The sequence below is a fragment of the Bubalus bubalis genome, chromosome 1 (assembly GCF_019923935.1).
Source record: "Bubalus bubalis isolate 160015118507 breed Murrah chromosome 1, NDDB_SH_1, whole genome shotgun sequence".
NCBI classification, from domain to species: domain Eukaryota; kingdom Metazoa; phylum Chordata; class Mammalia; order Artiodactyla; family Bovidae; genus Bubalus; species Bubalus bubalis.
Window position 1 is genome coordinate 145,020,979 of NC_059157.1, and position 16,803 is coordinate 145,037,781.

Sequence of the window (16,803 nt, forward strand, 5' to 3'; positions counted from 1 at the left end):
AAACAGATCAGAAACATTTTCAAGAGCCGTTCTATTAAAACAACTTGTCTTAAGCTGTACGGAGTTACAACATCCCTCTTTGTGTGAGGCAGAAATTTGGGTTTGAGGTCAAATTGGAAATCTTTCACCTTGGGGCACAAATATATTGTCTCAGCCAAATGTGAAAGAGAACTGTCATCTAACCATGGAGGGCATAGTGGTGAGAAGTTTGTGGCAGAGCAGCTGTGTCTTTTGGAGCCTGTGAGTCTATAGGAACTCACAGGTCTTTCTGACAAAAGACAACAGAATCATTCTTCTTGCTTGTGGGGTTTTGCTGCTCATCTAGTGTATTCTTGCCTGGACAATCCCATGGGCAGCGGAGCCTGGCGGGTTGCAGTCTGTGGGGTCGCATAGTCGGACGTGACTAAACACGCATGGTCCTCTCATGCTCCTATCACTAGATCATTAAGAACAGGAAAACTGCCAATTGACCTAGATTTCTAGCTGTGAATCTTGGCAGAGCTTCAAGTCCTGGCCACCCTACTCTCACACATTCTAGACCAGTCAAAACATAAGTAAACCAATGGTTTGGGCATGAGCTGGACCTTGAGAGTAGCAGATGTTTGCTCAACTCCTGTTTGCCTACTTTAGTTAGGCCCAGGAAGAAGAACAAAGCATTTTAGCCAGTTACTTATATCTCCAGAATCCCATGTAATTATTGATTCATATTGTTTCCTGTCATGTGTTCTAATTAAAATTTTTTAAGCTATCCTTGAGGTGGGAGAAAAGTCTGATTGCAGATTTTTTGGTAAGTTTTTACTCTAAGTTTTTTGGTGGGAGAAGCGGTTAGTGAGGTGTTTTCTAAGTGTCAGGTTGTATCATCATAATATGAGTTTAATTTTTAACCTCATGTATTAAAATAATACTGTTCTCCCTGTGTCTTGTGAGAAATCAGCTAAAGATTTTTTTTTCTTTTTTCTTTGCTCAGTTACTTACAATGCATCTTTAGATGCTATTATTTCCAGTACAACCAGCAATACAAACACTGTGGTGCTGGCCTGGAGAGAGAAATCTAAAAAGCATCTGAAAATGACATCCTTCCACATTGCCCAGGGCATTCATGGTTTTGATTACCACTCTCAGCTCAATTTAATTGGTATGTAAAATAAATCACGATAACTATGAGAGACTCCTGAATAGTTTGCTATGCATATTTGCATGCATGGGGCCTCTTCACCTTGTTGCTTTTATTGCCGGAGAGACCAGCTTGAGCAGCTCACAGTTTATCACCTGAGAATGTCTGATAATGATGCATTAAGATGTGCAGCATATATGAACTACATTGGGGTGAAAATATGAGAAAGTGCTCCAATGCTTTCATGAGCCTTTTGCTCAGCATTGGTGGGGAATGTAAAATGACATAGAGAAAGAAGACTATTTGTGCAGTATCTGCCTTCTGCCATCTTCTTAGCATAACCAAATGCTCAACTCAAACAATGGAGAAAGACATGGCAACCCCCTCCAGTATTCTTGCCTGGAGAATCCCATGGACAGAGGAGCCTGGCAGGCCACAGTCTATGGGGTTATAAGCAGTTGGACATGGCTGAGTGACTATCACTCACTCACATTTTCCTTGTTCGTGTGCGCGCACACACACACACATACACTCACTAGAGAAATGTAAAATGTGGAACATTTTCTAATCACCTTTCAGAATATAACTTCTGATGCTTTTTGAAAATTTTCAAACTTGCCCTTTAGCATACTAAGGGAATTTTCTTTAAGTAAATTTTTATTGGAGTACATTTGCTTTACAATATTGTGTTAGTTTCTGCTGTATAGCAAAATGAATTATCTATGACATATAGATATATCCCCTCTTCTTTGGATTTCCTTCCCATTTAGGTCACCACAGAGCATTGAGTCAAGTTCTCTCTGCTATGCAGTAGGTTCTCAGCTATCTATCTTACACAAACTAGTGTATATATGTCATTCCCAACCTCCCAGCTCATTCCACACTCCCTTTCCCCACTTGCTGTCCATACATTTGTTCTCTACATCTGTGTCTCTATTTGTACTTTGCAAATGGGTTCATCCATACCATTTTTCTAGAGTCCACATATATGTGTTAATATACACAATATATATTTTTTCTTTTTGACTTACTCTACTCTGTATGATAGCCTCTAGGTCCATCCACATCTCTGCAAATGGCACAATTTCATTCCTTTTATGGCTGAGAAATATTCCACTGTATATATGTGCCACATCTGTATCCACTTCTCTGTTGAAGGACATTTAGAGGAGAGCTTTTTTTTTTCTATGTAAATTTTAGCTGAGGAAATAAGCAATAAAGATTTTCAGGTGTTGTCTATTTAAATAAATTTTAGACATTTTGAAAGCTGATAATTTGATTTATATGATATTAGTTCAAATATGAAAAGTGAGGTGTTATTTTAAACATTGATAGGGTAGTTACAGAGAATGAATACACATGGCCTACAGAATGGGGGTCTTATTGACCCTCTTTCAAAAGCTGTCCTTCATATAAAGAGTATTGATATCAGCTAAGGGGCTGAATCTCTAAAATTCCCAACAATCATAGCTGCCATTCATGATAAAAGAGACTGACTTTGAAGTCAGAGATATGCGAACAGCAAACTTTCAAGGAGGATTGTAGATTTATTAGAGTAAGCTGGACGAGTTAGTGAATTCGGCTTAAAAGGACTCAAATATCAACTAGTGCCTTGGTTCATTATTCTTTCAGCCCCTTTGTACTGATCTCTAACATATACCTGGCCCAGTGCTGGAATTACATGTTACTGTATGCAGTAATACTCAGGATAAAATTTATCACTTACTAATTTCATACTGTGGAGTCAAGACTTGAAACAAAAGTACATTCAGTTCCTCTTATTTCTCTAACCCTGGGCTATTAATCCAAATGGGGTCTGACGTTTATGGCGACTCCATAAATGTGAATAGATTCAGCTCTTCAGTTAGCCCTAAACATGGGAACAGCAGAGAGGGCTCCGCTGAATTTCCTCAGAACTAAAGAAGCACAGGCACCGTGCTCCCAGTTTCTATGCACGCCCTGAATATAATTAATTTGTATTTTTTTTAAAAGCCTTATTCTCTCAATAGAGCAGGTCAAACATATATTTCTGCTGCTCATTTGCTTACAAATTCTCGATTATTTACATGACTGTGAAAAATAATTGATTTCCTTATAGTTTTTCATTAATTTGGAAACTTTAAATATTGTTTTAGTTCTCTCTTACTCCTGGGATAACTTTAATGTGATCTGCATTCCTAGGCTGTGCAAGCTGGAGAGGGAAACACTGGGACCAGGAGGAAGAATTTTCTGTCCTCCTGCTTGGGCTGCTGGTGCCTTTTAAAGAAACTGTTGTCCTTTTACCCCGTGCAGACCCATCTCCCCTACACCTTCCATTTCAACTACCTCCAGTGTTAGAACTCATGCCCTATTAGCCTGGACTGTTGCACAATGATAGAACTCTCCTTCCTTCAAAACAAAGGTGTGTTAATGCTGAGAAGGCTTTTATCAGCCTATGGTGATATAGTATGTGATATACTCATTTCAAAAAGAAAGTGTTGTGGGGTATTCCTATTACTAAAAACATTTTTTTTTCCTTTCTAATTCTGATTAGCAACTGCTGGCATTGACAATAAAGTTTGCCTTTGGAACCCCTATGTTGTCTCTAAGCCGGTTGGTGTCCTTTGGGGTCACTCAGCCAGTGTGATAGCTGTCCAGTTCTTTGCTGCAAGAAAACAACTTTTCAGTTTCTCCAGAGATAAAGTAAGTAACAGTGTACATTCAGTTTATTTAGTTCTGCCTCCCCAGTTCCTACCCAAATCTATCTTTGGTTTGAAATTCCTCTTAGAGATGGTATAGATTTTTAAAATATAGAGATTTACTACTATGGTTTGGAAATCTATATTTTAAAAAAATATATTGATGATAATTTAGGATAGTCCTGGGCAACTGGATGAGTTATTTCATTAAAATTTTTTTTCAAACCATGTGCTCATAAATTAAATCCTTATTAATGAGCTTTCGATGGGTTGTTTTAAAAGTTTCCAAAGTATTCATTAACCCAATAAAAAAAAAAAACAGAAATGGGAATGATAAATGTTACTTTGATAAGGTATGGATGAATAGGATCACAGATGTAGGGAATGGACTTGTGGACACAGTGGGGGTCAGAGGGGATGGGAAGAATTGAGAGTGGCATTGACGTACATGCACTACCATGTGTGAAATAGATAGCTAGTTGGTGCTCATGGTAAAGAACCCACCTGTCAATTCAGGGTCAGGAAGATCCCACTGAGGAGGGTACTGCAACCCACTCCAGTATTCTTGCCTGGAGAATCCCATAGAGAGAGGAGCCTGGCAAGCTGCAGTCTATAGGGTTGCATAGAGTCGGACATGACTGAAGAGACAGCGTGTGTGCAGTGGGAAGCTGGTGTAAAACATATGTGTCCTCTGTGATGACCTAGAGGGGTAGGATGGAAGGGTGGGAGGGAGACTCAAGAGGGAAAGGACATGTGTATATATATATATAGCTGATTCACATTCTTGTACAGCAGAAACTAACACAAGACTGCAAAGCAATTACATTCAAATTTAAAAAATATGGAATAGACACAATGAACCAGCGTTGCTTTGGTATTGAAGAGTCTCAGTAAGTTAAAAATCAAAGTTAATCTGCAGGATATTACATTAAGAAATTTCAGTTAAATATGTCTGTCCATTCTATTTGATGATATTGATACATATTCTATACAGGGTGGAAAAAACATTGTACCAGAATCAGATAGTCCGGGTTATACCCTGACCACATTATTTACTACTCATATCTCCCAGGTAAATTTCTTATCTCTAATAATCTAGTCATTTGTTCCCCTGTAAAGCTTCTGTTTTACATAATGCCTGACATAGATCCAGTAAACACGTGATAGATTTCAAGAAACCTGATTGTGAGGAGAACACGGATAGGCTATAGACTTACTGGGGACAGCCCTTAAGAGTTTTTCAGTGACTCGGACTTTTAATTTTATTCGGAAGTGATACATGTATTTGTGAAAATTAAATAGAATATAATAGAAATTCACCTCAACTCCTTAGCCTCACCTTATGAATAAAGGGAAACAATGGAAACAGTGAGAGATTTTATTTTGGGGGGCTCCAAAATCACTGCAGATGGTGAAAGCTGCCATGAAATTAAAAGATGCTTGCTCCTTGGAAGAAAAGATATGACCAATCTAGACAGCATATTAAAAAGCGGAGACATTACTTTGACAACAAAGGTCCGTCTAGTCAAAGCTATGGTTTTTCCAGTAGTCATGTATGGATGTAAGAGTTGAACTATAAAGAAAGCTGAGGGCATTTTTGAACTGTGGTGTTAGAGAAGATGCTTGAGAGTTCCTTGGACTGCAAGGAGATCCAACCAGTCCGTCATAAAGGAAATCAGTCTTGACTATTCATTGGAAGGGCTGATGCTGAAGCTGAAGCTCCAATGTTTTGAACACCTGATGTGAGGAGCTGACTCATTTGAAAAGACCTGATGCTGGGAAAGATTGAAGGCAAGAGGAGAAGAGGATGACATAAGATGACATGGTTGGGTGGCATCACCAACTCAGTGGACATGAGTTTGAGCAAGATCTGGGTGTTGATGATGGACAGGGAGGCCTGGCATGCTGCAGCCCATGGCGTCACAAAGAGTTGGACATGACTGAGCGACTGAACTGAACTGATACATAAGTCCTGCCAAACTTGCTTATTTTAGTATATTATGTATCAGACTGTAAATCTCCTTCACCACTGAACTACCAATCCCAGTTGATTCTGCCATCAAATATATTCATCAGCTTCACCCCTCTCTCAGCTGTCACTGCTCTAATCCAAAATCTCATCTTCTTTTGAATTAGCTCATCCAACCATGGCAAAGTTTTCCTAACATGTCTTTCTTCTTGCAGATGGGTCTCATTTCAGCCTGGCCTCTGTCCTGCTAATTCAGTGGTTTGTAAGAAAAATTCTTCAACATCTTCTCTTACCCTCATTCTAAATGTCAGCACTAAAATTCTTAAGCTTTTCTATAAAGCTCATCCCCAGACCAGGCCCAGCTCACTTCCTGCTTTTCTCTTCTGTTCATTTGGTGTTGCAGCCATATCACACTTTGTTCCCACCATGCTGCATCATGGTTCTGCTGCATGCCTGCTCTCTGTCTTCCGTTCCCTCTCCTCCATGCTCGACTGGCAAAAGCCTATTTATCTGTGAAGTTTCAGACTTTTTTGGAGTCTTTCATGCAGACCTAGGTGTTTGCTTCTCTGCCCTCCCATCACACCTGTGTCCCTTCTTAGAGCATGTGTCCTGTTGTACTGAAGTTGTTAGTTTGCTGTCTTAAGCTGGGTCGTATCTTATCAGCTTGTGTATTGGTAACAGACATAGTGCTTTGCACCTCTCAGTGTTTGTTCAGTGGTTATTTGTTGACAGTTTAAAGTGAAGACATATTACGGTGAATATCAAGTCACAAAGAAACTCAGAATGAAAACTCTTCTGATGCCTTAGTCTTATTTAGTTGTTCTATTTCCTAACATCTTTTAGCTCTAACTTCCATTATTGAATTTCACACAATCTGACAAGTATACTTGAAGATTGTATATGTATATTGTATCTTTCACTAGATTTTGAGTGCTTAAAGGCAAAGATTATTTGTTGAATTCATTACTTTGAATTTTTTTTGTTGATGTGTTTTGTGGTTGTTTATTTAGTCGCTAAGTCGTGTCTGACTCTGTGACACTGTGTACTATAGCCTGCCGGTCTCCTCTGTCCATGGGATTTCCCAGGCAAGAATACTGGAGTGGGTTGCCATTTTCTTCTCCAGGGCAACTTCCTGACCCAGGGATTGAATCTGTCTCCTGCATTTGCAGGCAGATTCTTTACCACTGAGCCATGAGGGAAGCCCACCATACACATAGTAGGTCCTTACTAAATCTTAGTTAAGGAAGTAAATCTTTATCAGAGCTAAGTATGAAGGAAATAACAGATATTTTATCATTACAGAATTCCCTGAAAGGTGGTATACCTTTAGAAGCAAGTGGAAAAAAATGTTCTTAGAGTCAGAATTAATTGCATATAGCTATCATCAATGTTAAGACTGCCTGGTCTCTTTCAAGGCAATTTTATCATCCTATTTTTGCTTTGACTTTTAAATTATTATGGTGTAATAAAGCTTGTCATGCTGTCTTTCACATTAGTCTAAATCCATTTCACTTCGATAAATGCATAATAATCTTAGCCTGTATGTCTTCACAATAAACAACAGGTTTTCAGCTACCAGGTTAATCTTTGGCTTTATTGTCATAAAATTCTTCTGTATATTTTATAGGACTAGGGTTAATTTAGGGAGTGGGGAAAATGAAAGAAAGCATTCTTTTTCAAAAAGCCTTTGATTGAACCATATTTATGCCTATGAATTGCTAATTAGAGGATTTTCAAATCAAAGCAATTTAGATCTAAATAGCTTCCTCCAATAATGACCTGAGACTTCAATTGTTTTTTTTGGAAAACTGCTCTACTGTGCTTTCCAGTGATGATTAAACAATAAATTTATCTGTAGAATTTAATATTATACTAAGCAATAGTCCAATTGCATTTTGTTTCTGAGTCCTAAATTGTCTCATAAAATGGTAATCACTGATTGATGGCACGGCCCTGCTGGGAACCAATAACTTGGTCATTTAAAGGAGGAATCACCATGGGAAGTAAAAGGATTTTCAAAGCCTCTGGGAAATACCTCTGCTGGGGGTTGACATTCCAACCAGGAAATCTGATTAGGCTTTTCTATTGCTCCTAACTCCTCTCTTAGGCTGCTCATCCTGACTTGGCCACCAGAATCAGATCAGTTTGTAACTTAATCTTTTGTTTGAGGTTCTGATTTTTTCCAGAGTGTGGTTTCTATGCTGTGGTCCCAAGGTTGGGAAGGAAAATACAAAGGCTCTTGTGCTGGTGACTAGCTCTTACCTATCTGTCTTCCTTTCTCTCCTGTATACCCTTTCTCTTCAAATTTCCTCTATCCATCTAGAGACAAAGCCAGTTTCATTTTGTTTAAATTGTACAAGTAAACAGATTAATGATCTTTTGTAGAAATTGCAAACGAGGAAGCAAGTTGGAAAGAAGTAAATATTCCTTTCTTCACCCTCTTAAAATCAATTCCTCTTTCAAGAAATAACTATTATTAACACTTGATCTGTATAGTCTCACATTTTTATCATATACTTACATATTATAGTATTGATATATTGCATTATAATATGTAGTGGTGTCATAATTTGTTATTTATGTACCATGTTATGTGTGTATACAAATTCAAAGTACTATTTATTATTACTTTTATATAAATGGCATCACGTGATATATATTTTTCTGCCACTTCCTTTTCCCTAAACAATATCTCCTGCAGATCTTTCATTATGAGTGTACATATACCTGATATTTTTATCTGCTGCATAATAATTCATAGTATGGATGGTCAACCTTAATTATTCAATCGCATGTTGATTATAAGAGATATTGTGTCTATGACACCTACACACACATGCACATACACATCTTTAAGACCGCATAAGTTGATTTCTTTGTGATATGTTCCTAGAGATGAATTTCTAGAAATGATGCTATTGGGCCAACAGGGATTCAATTCTTAAAGAATGATTTAGATCCAGAATTTGTGTCAATTGGTATATTCATCAGAGCTGTGTAAAGGTGTTTGTTTCCCTGCACTCTTGGTAATGATGAGTGTGTTTGCGTGTGTGTGTGTGTGTGTGTTGTGTGTTCAGTCATGTCTGACTCTTTGAGACTCCATGGACTGTAGCCCTCCAGGCTCCTTTTCCATGGAATTTTTCAGGCAAGAACACCGGAGTGGATAGCCATTTCCTACTCCAAGGGATCCTCCTGAGCCAGGGATCGAACCCTCACCTCTTGTATCTCCAGCATTGGCAAGTGGATTCTTTACCACTCTGCCACGTGAGAAGAGCCTTTGGTAATGACAGATACCATTGATGTGCTCATTCTTTTGTGAATCTAATGGACAAAAAATTAGAATGAATTTCTTCAATTATTTACTTACCGTTTCTATTTCTATTTTTTTTTATGGTGCATTATCTGATTATGTCCTTTATTTTTTTTCATGATTTTAAAAAATTTATTTATTTTTAATTGGAGGATAATTGCTTTAAAATGTTGGATTGGTTTCTGTCTTACATCATCATGAATCAGCCATAGGTATACATATGTCCCCTCTCTCTTGAACCTACCACCTCCCACCCCATCCCACCCCTTTAGGTTGTCATTGAACACCAACTTGAGCTTCCTGTGTCACATAGCAAATTCCCACTGGCTATTTGTTTTACACATGGTAAGGTATGTATTTCAGTGCTGCTCTCTTAATTCATCCTATCCCCTCCTTCTCCCACTGTGTCCACAAGTCTGTTCTCTATGTCTGTGTCTCTTTTGCTGCCCTTTAAATTCTTTTATCTTATTAACTGAACTCAGGACTATACTATCAGCAGTTGTAGTTTGGAAAATAAATTGATTATCCTTTATTATATATGATGCAAGTATTTTGCCTCTGTCAAGCATACTGCTTTTAACTTTGTTCATGTAAGTTTTAAAAAATTATTGTATTTATTTATGTATTGCTGTGCTGGATCTTCATTGCTACCTGCAGGCTTTCTCAGTTTTCAGGGTGAGGGCCTCTTACTGCAATGGCTTCTCTTGTTACAGAGCACAGGCTCCAGGGTGCTCAGGCTTCAGGAGTTGTGGCACATGGGCTCAGTAGTTGTGGTGCAAGAGCTTAGCTGTTCCTCCACATGTGGGATCTTCCCAGGCCAGGGATTGAACCAGTGCCCCCTGCATTGCAAGGCGGATTCTTAACCACAGGATCACCAGGGAAGACCTGTTTATGTGATTTTTATCATTCAAAAGTTTTGTTTTTGCAGAACTGAGTCTAAGAAATGATTTTCTTTATGGCTCTGGATTTTGAATCTAGCTTAAGAATGTGTTCCACACATCATATTTATAAAGGTGTTCTCCTTTGGTTTCAGCTAATACTTTTTATATTGTTGATTTTTTTTGCATTTAATTTTGCAGTTTATTTTTATGTAATTTTTTTGTTCTACAAATGGGTATCCAGGAGGTTTTTGAATAATTGTTTTGAATAATTTGTTCCCTGGTGGCTCAGATAGTAAAGAGTCTGCCTGCAGTGTGGGAGACCCAGGTTCGATCCTTGGGTCCAGAAAATCCCCTGGAGAAGGACATGGCAACCCATTCCAGTATTCTTGCCTGGAAAATCCCATGGACGGAGGAGCCTGGCAAGCTACAGTCCATGGGGTCGAAAAGAGTCCGACATGACTGAGTGACTTTACTTTCATTCACTGGTTTCAAATTCCATTGTTAGTATTTGAATTTCCATGTATACATGAATTTGTTCTTAGATGCTTTATTCTTTCCATTAGTCTGTCTTTTCTTGCATGCATATACCACCGTTTTAACCAGCATAGTTTTTTCCTATGTTGTGATACCTGGCAGAGAAATTCCTACTTCTGTTTTTCTATTTTAATTCCTGGCATTCCAATCCCAAAGAAAGGCAATGCCAAAGAATGCTCAAACTACTGCACAATTGCACTCATCTCACATGCTAGTAAAGTAATGCTCAAAATTCTCCAAGCCAGGCTTCAGCAATACGTGAACCATGAACTTCCAGATGTTCAAGCTTGTTTTAGAAAAGGCAGAGGAACCAGAGATCAAATTGCCAACATCCTCTGGATCATCAAAACAGCAAGCGTTCCAGAAAAATATCTATTTCTGCTTTATTAACTATGTCAAAGCCTTTGACTGTGTGGATCACAATAAACTGTGGAAAACTCTTCAAGAGATGGGAATACCAGACTGCCTGACCTGCCTCTTGAGAAACCTGTATGCAGGTCTGGAAGCAACAGTTAGAACTGGACATGGAACGACAGACTGGTTTCAAATAGGAAAAGGAGTACATCAAGGCTGTATATTGTCACTGTGCTTATTTAACTTATCTGCAGAGTACATCAGGGGAAATGCTGGCCTGGAAGAAGCACAAGCCGGAATCACGATTGCTGGGAGAAATATCAATCACCTCAGATATGCAGATGACACCACCCTTATTGCAGAAAGTGAAGAAGAACTAAAGAGCCTCTTGATGAAAGTGAAAGATGGGAGTGAAAAAGTTGGCTTAAAGCTCAACATTCAGAAAACTATGATCATGGCATCTGGTCCCATTACTTCATGGAAAATAGATGGGGAAACAGTGGAAAGAGGGGCTGAATTTATGTTTTTGGGCTCCAAAATCACTGCAGATGGTGATTTCAGCCATGTAATTAAAAGATGCTTACTCCTTGGAAGGAAAGTTATGACCAACCTAGATAGCATATTAAAAAGCAGAGACATTATTTTGTCAACAAAGGTCTGTCTAGTCCAGGCTATGGTTTTTCCAGTAGTTATGTAGAGATATGAGAGTTGGGCTATAAAGAAAGCTGAGTGTCGAAGAATTGATGCTTTTGAACTGTGGTGTTGGAGAAGACTCTTGAGAGTCCCTTGAACTGCAAGGAGATCCAAGTAGTCGATCCTAAAGGAGATCAGTCCTGGGGGTTCATTGGAAGGACTGATGTTGAAACTGAAACTCCAATACTTTGGCTACCTCATGCGACAGGCTGACTCATTTGAAAAGACCCTGATGCTGGGAAAGATTGAGGGCAGGGGGAGAAGGGGACTACAGGATGAGATGGTTGTATGGTATCACTGACTCAATGTAAATGAGTTTGGGTAAACTCCGGGAGTTGGTGATGGACAGGGAGGCCTGGAGTGCTGTGGTTCATGGGGTCGCAAAGAGTTGGACACAACTGAGCGAACTGAACTGGCATTTTATCTTTCTAAGTAAATGTTAGGATCAGTATTCATGTTCCATGAAAAATTACATTAATTTTTGAATTGGATTTCCCTTGATTTTGAACATGACATCGTTAAAATACTGAGAATATGTATTCTGTATTTTACTTGTTGATTCTTTTAATGGTCTTTCCAGAAAAATTATACAATAGGTTTCCATTCCTTGTTGAGGTTTTTCCTCCACATTTCAGAAGGCATTTTGTCATATTCTTGACTTTTATGGGGGTGTTTAGAATGGGATGTGCCCACTTTCTATATAACCTATGCATTTAGTTTTTAAATGTAACAATTTTTTTTTCTAAAACATTTTTTAACTGCCTGTTAATTGTATATTCTCTTTTGTTGTTTGCTCATTTGGGGGATTTTGACTTTTAGCTCTTTAATTTCATTTTTATTACTGCATTTTCTTATCAGATAATTTTAATACCTGGAGTCATTGGAGAACCAAATTTGATATTTGCTATTCTGGTGATTCTCCCATATGGTGACATGTTTCCTTTTTATGTCTGGTTATCCTTTATTGTTACCTCATTTTTGGTTGTTGTTAAACTATAGACATTCTGAAGATTAAAATTGAAAATGCTTTCCTCCAGAGAATATTTGTGTTTGTTTCTGCAATATGGAAGTAAAAAAAGCTATTGTCCTGAGGCTACTGCATTTCCTTTTTCTTTGTCCTTTTAATTGAGCAATCTTGCTTCAGTGCCTCCATTGTCCTGCTGGTCCAAGGCTTAGGCTCCTGGTTATAGTCTCTTCATGTATGCATACTGTTCACTGTCTCCATATTAAGTTTGCGTCTTATACCTCTTTCTTCTTTTGGACCTGTGGAGATTGTTTTCAATCCCTGAAGATCCAGCAAGGTGACAGAAATTATGTTTTAGTCATAGCTGTTTTTCTTTGAAGCAGGAAAGCCCCCTACAAAAACCTAGTCTGCAGTGATACTTGAACCAGAGTTCCCTTATTTTAGTTGGTTTTCACTTACTTTCTTCAAAAAAGGTTGTTAGTATAACTACTGAGCTTAAAAAAAGAAAGAAGTTTAAAGTGTTTATGTTTACTTTGTGAAATAAAAAAGAGACAGTAATCTTTGAAACACAAAGTTTGAAAATTTCTGTTTAAAGCCTGGGGGAAAAAACCCAGTTATGTTTTTCAGTGTTATGTGAGTAATGATAATAGCCAAAAAATCAATTTAACTGAAGTTTTAAAATCCCCCAAATGAACTTTTGTTCTGAAAAAAAAAAGCAGCTTTTGAAACAAAATGTTGATGTTAGTTAAATTTATTGCCGAACTTGAACTGGGAAATTAGTGAGATTTTTTTCAAAACAATTCATAGTGTTAAGAAGCATTTTGACTTTTTCAAGGTCAGTGATAGAATACCAAACAGACACAAAATAGAAATCTGTGTCTTAGAGCTGTATGTCTTCTCTCATTTTTATTGAAAAGGATGAAAAAAAAAAAAAAAAGGATGATAATGGCTATGGTAACAATTTAAGGGTAAAGAGCACAACAGATTTTAATTTCCAACTAATATCTTAAATTAGATCTCATCCTGGGGAAAAAAAATGGCAAAAATATTTCTTAAAAGAAGATCTGTTATATGAGTTAAAGATAAAAACACTAACTGAGGTGTTCAGTAGAATACTTTTGCTAGCATATATCATGTCAAACAAAATTGCCTCTAAACATTCACTGATTATGCCTCTGTGGATTATCCCAAGGCTTAAATTCTAAATAAATAGACTTGTTAATACATAAAGGTATATTCAGAAGAGCCAATGCCCTCAGTTCCTGTTATCCTATTATCTGCAGGTAGGCTATCCATTTTTGTGGATCATCCTGGAGAGCTGAGCTGCTGCACTGCTGTCTTCAAAATCCCCTAGTGCTATATTCTCTCTCTGTCTCTCTTTCTTATTGTCATTTTATATCTATGCCCTGCAGGATGGCAGGACTTAGTAGCAAATGTTTGATGCAGTCAAACAAGTCTCATGTAGATACAGTTGTCTGGGGACTGTCTTCTACTTTTTTCTCACTTTTCTATCATTATTAGGAAACTTTACAGCTTTTTCCCCAACCACTTTGAATAAAATTTGAACATTTTGCCAATATGTAAATAATACTGATTTGGTTTTAAAAAGTGCACTGAAAATAGATTTTATATCCATCCATACATCTATTTGTGCACCCAAACTTCCATGAAGTTACCCACTTAATAAATCTAATATTTATAGGATAAAAAAAGTTTTATTTATTTATTTATTATAGTTTTATTAGGCTTCCCCAGTGGCTTGGCAATAAAGAATCCACCTGCGAAGCCCAAGCCACAGGAGATTCGGGTTCGATCCCTAGGTCAGGAAGATGCACTGGAGGAGAGCATGGAAATCCATTCCTGTATTCTTGCCTGGGAAATCCCATGGACAGAGGAGCCTGGCGGGCTCAGGTCCATGGGGTTGCAAACGTTATAGTTTTGTTATGCCTGTGTGAAATGATTCTGCCCATCTCTAGCAGGGAGAAGAAAGAAATTCCTCAGTAAAATTAGACTACATTTCTTTAACCCAATTTTCACAATACCCCTTCTTGAAACTGCTTCCATTTTGTTATTTTGGAAACTATAGATAATGGATCGAGCAATTTCAGTACATTCCAAAAAAATTGGTAGAATTTCAAAGCTGGCAGGGGCCCATTCTGTATAAAGATGAGGAAATGGAAAGGTAATATAATACACCTAAACTGACAGACCTGAGTAGTATTAAAATGAGGATCAGCATGTCTGGAGTCTCCATCTTTGATTTCTAGCGCTAGTTATGATTTGTACTGGATTTGCTTTCATAATCCTGCATTATCAAGTGGTAGCAAGATAAAGATTAAGTAGAAAGATGTCTTCATCATTATGTGAAAAGCTAAATTCTGTCTTGATATAAAATCACAAGCTTGGATATTTATTCCTCCTAATACTATAAAAGTGGAGATGAAATAAAGAGCCGTGAATAAATCATTTCAAGGACTAGACTTAGTAAGTCTGTGTTTGGACAAGCATCACAAGTTCTCAGGTATTGTGATGAAAATAGAAAGTACAGTTTAGATGAGAATTTATGGAAAATATAAATTAAAAAATAATCATTTACCCAATGATAATTTTTAAGTCTGGGTGTTTGTCCAGTTCTTTATTTTCCCTACTAAGAATAAAGGAAACATCTCTAAGATATTTGGAATGGAAAATGATATTAAATATACTCCTTTCTGAACTGTGGCATAATTCTCTTCCAGAAGTCAACATGAACATAAAAAAGAGGAAAATCAAGAATTCTCAATAATAAATAGTTATTTAAGTGATATTTTGCAAAGAAAATAGAATTAATGTGAGATATTTTTCATGATTAAAGAGATATAGGCTGATTAGGGGAGCACAATTATCTGGCTTTTAAAGCCAAGTCACATGATATTACTTATTTAACTTGTATGCAGAGTACATCATGAGACACGCTGGGCTGCAGGAAGCACAAGCTGGAATCAAGATTGCCGGGAGAAATATCAATAACCACAGATAAGCAGATGACACCACCCTAATGGCAGAAAGTGAAGAGGAACTAAAAATCCTCTTGATGAAAGTGAAAGAGGAGAGTGAAAAAGTTGGCTTAAAGCTCAACATTCAGAAAACGAAGATCATGGCATCTGGTCCCATCACTTCATGGGAAATAGATGGGAAAACAGAGGAAACAGTGTCAAACTTTATTTTTTTGGGCTCCAAAATCACTGCAGATGGTGATTGAAGCCATGAAATTAAAAGACGCTTACTCCTTGGAAGGAAAGTTATGACCAACCTAAACAGCATACTAAAAAGCAGAGACATTACTTTATCAACAAAGGTCTGTCTAGTCCAGGCTATGGTTTTTCCAGTAGTTATGTAGAGATATGAGAGTTGGACTATAAAGAAAGCTGAGTGCCGAAGAATTGATGTTTTTGAACTGTGGTGTTGGAGAAGACTCTTGAGAGTCCCTTGGACTGCAAGGAGATCCAACCAGTCCATCCTAAAGGAGATCAGTCCTGGGGGTTCATTGGAAGGACTAATGTTGAAGCTGAAACTTCAATACTTAGGCCACCTCATGCAAAAAGCTGACTCATTTGAAAAGACCCTAATGCTGGGAAAGATTGAGGGCAGGAGGAGGAGGGGACGACAGAGGATGAGATGGTTGGATGCCATCACTGACTTGATGGACATGGATTTGGGTGGACTCCGGAAGTTGGTGATGGACCAGGAGGCCTGGTGTGCTGCAGCTCATGGGGTCCCAAAGAGTCGGACACAACTGAGCGACTGAACTGATCTGAACTGAAAGCCAAGCCACATGATATTACTGATTAAGCTGAGAGAAAGAGACCTTAAAAGCAAGTTGAAAAGCTGAAGTATAATACAGTGGAAATACTTGGGAAATTAAAGAAAACTCATGCTTGAGACCCATCCTCAGACAGTCTAATTTAATTGGTTTTGGAAAAGGGCCCAAACATAAGCATTTTCTCAAACACCATTAGTATTTTTAGTGTCAAGATTAATAATCACTATCATAGAGTATGTAAGTATAGGAAAAAATGAAAATCATATGGGAAGTCACATGCCATGACATTATTTCTGGGAGAACTGAAACACTGTTGCAATGGAGTATTACTCAGCCATTAAAAAGAATACATTTGAATCAGTTCTAATGAGGAGGATGAAACTGGAGCCTATTATACAGAGTGAAGTAACCCAGAAAGAAAAACACCAATACAGTATAATAACACATATATATGGAATTTAGAAAGATGGTAATGATAACCCTGTATGTGAGACAGCAAAAGAG

General features: G+C 37.8%; 1 protein-coding gene across 3 annotated transcripts in view; it reads left to right on the forward strand.

Annotated features, from left to right (window-relative positions):
- The window catches only part of WDR49 (WD repeat domain 49), a 170,372-nt gene that overhangs the window by 56,125 nt on the left and 97,444 nt on the right, over positions 1 to 16,803 (forward strand). For all 3 annotated transcript variants that reach the window (XM_006077286.4, XM_044945189.2, XM_044945192.2), the window contains 2 exons: positions 968 to 1,135; positions 3,648 to 3,796. In XM_006077286.4, coding sequence (XP_006077348.3) covers positions 968 to 1,135; positions 3,648 to 3,796 — 317 coding nt within the window. The remainder of the gene's footprint in view (positions 1 to 967; positions 1,136 to 3,647; positions 3,797 to 16,803) is intronic.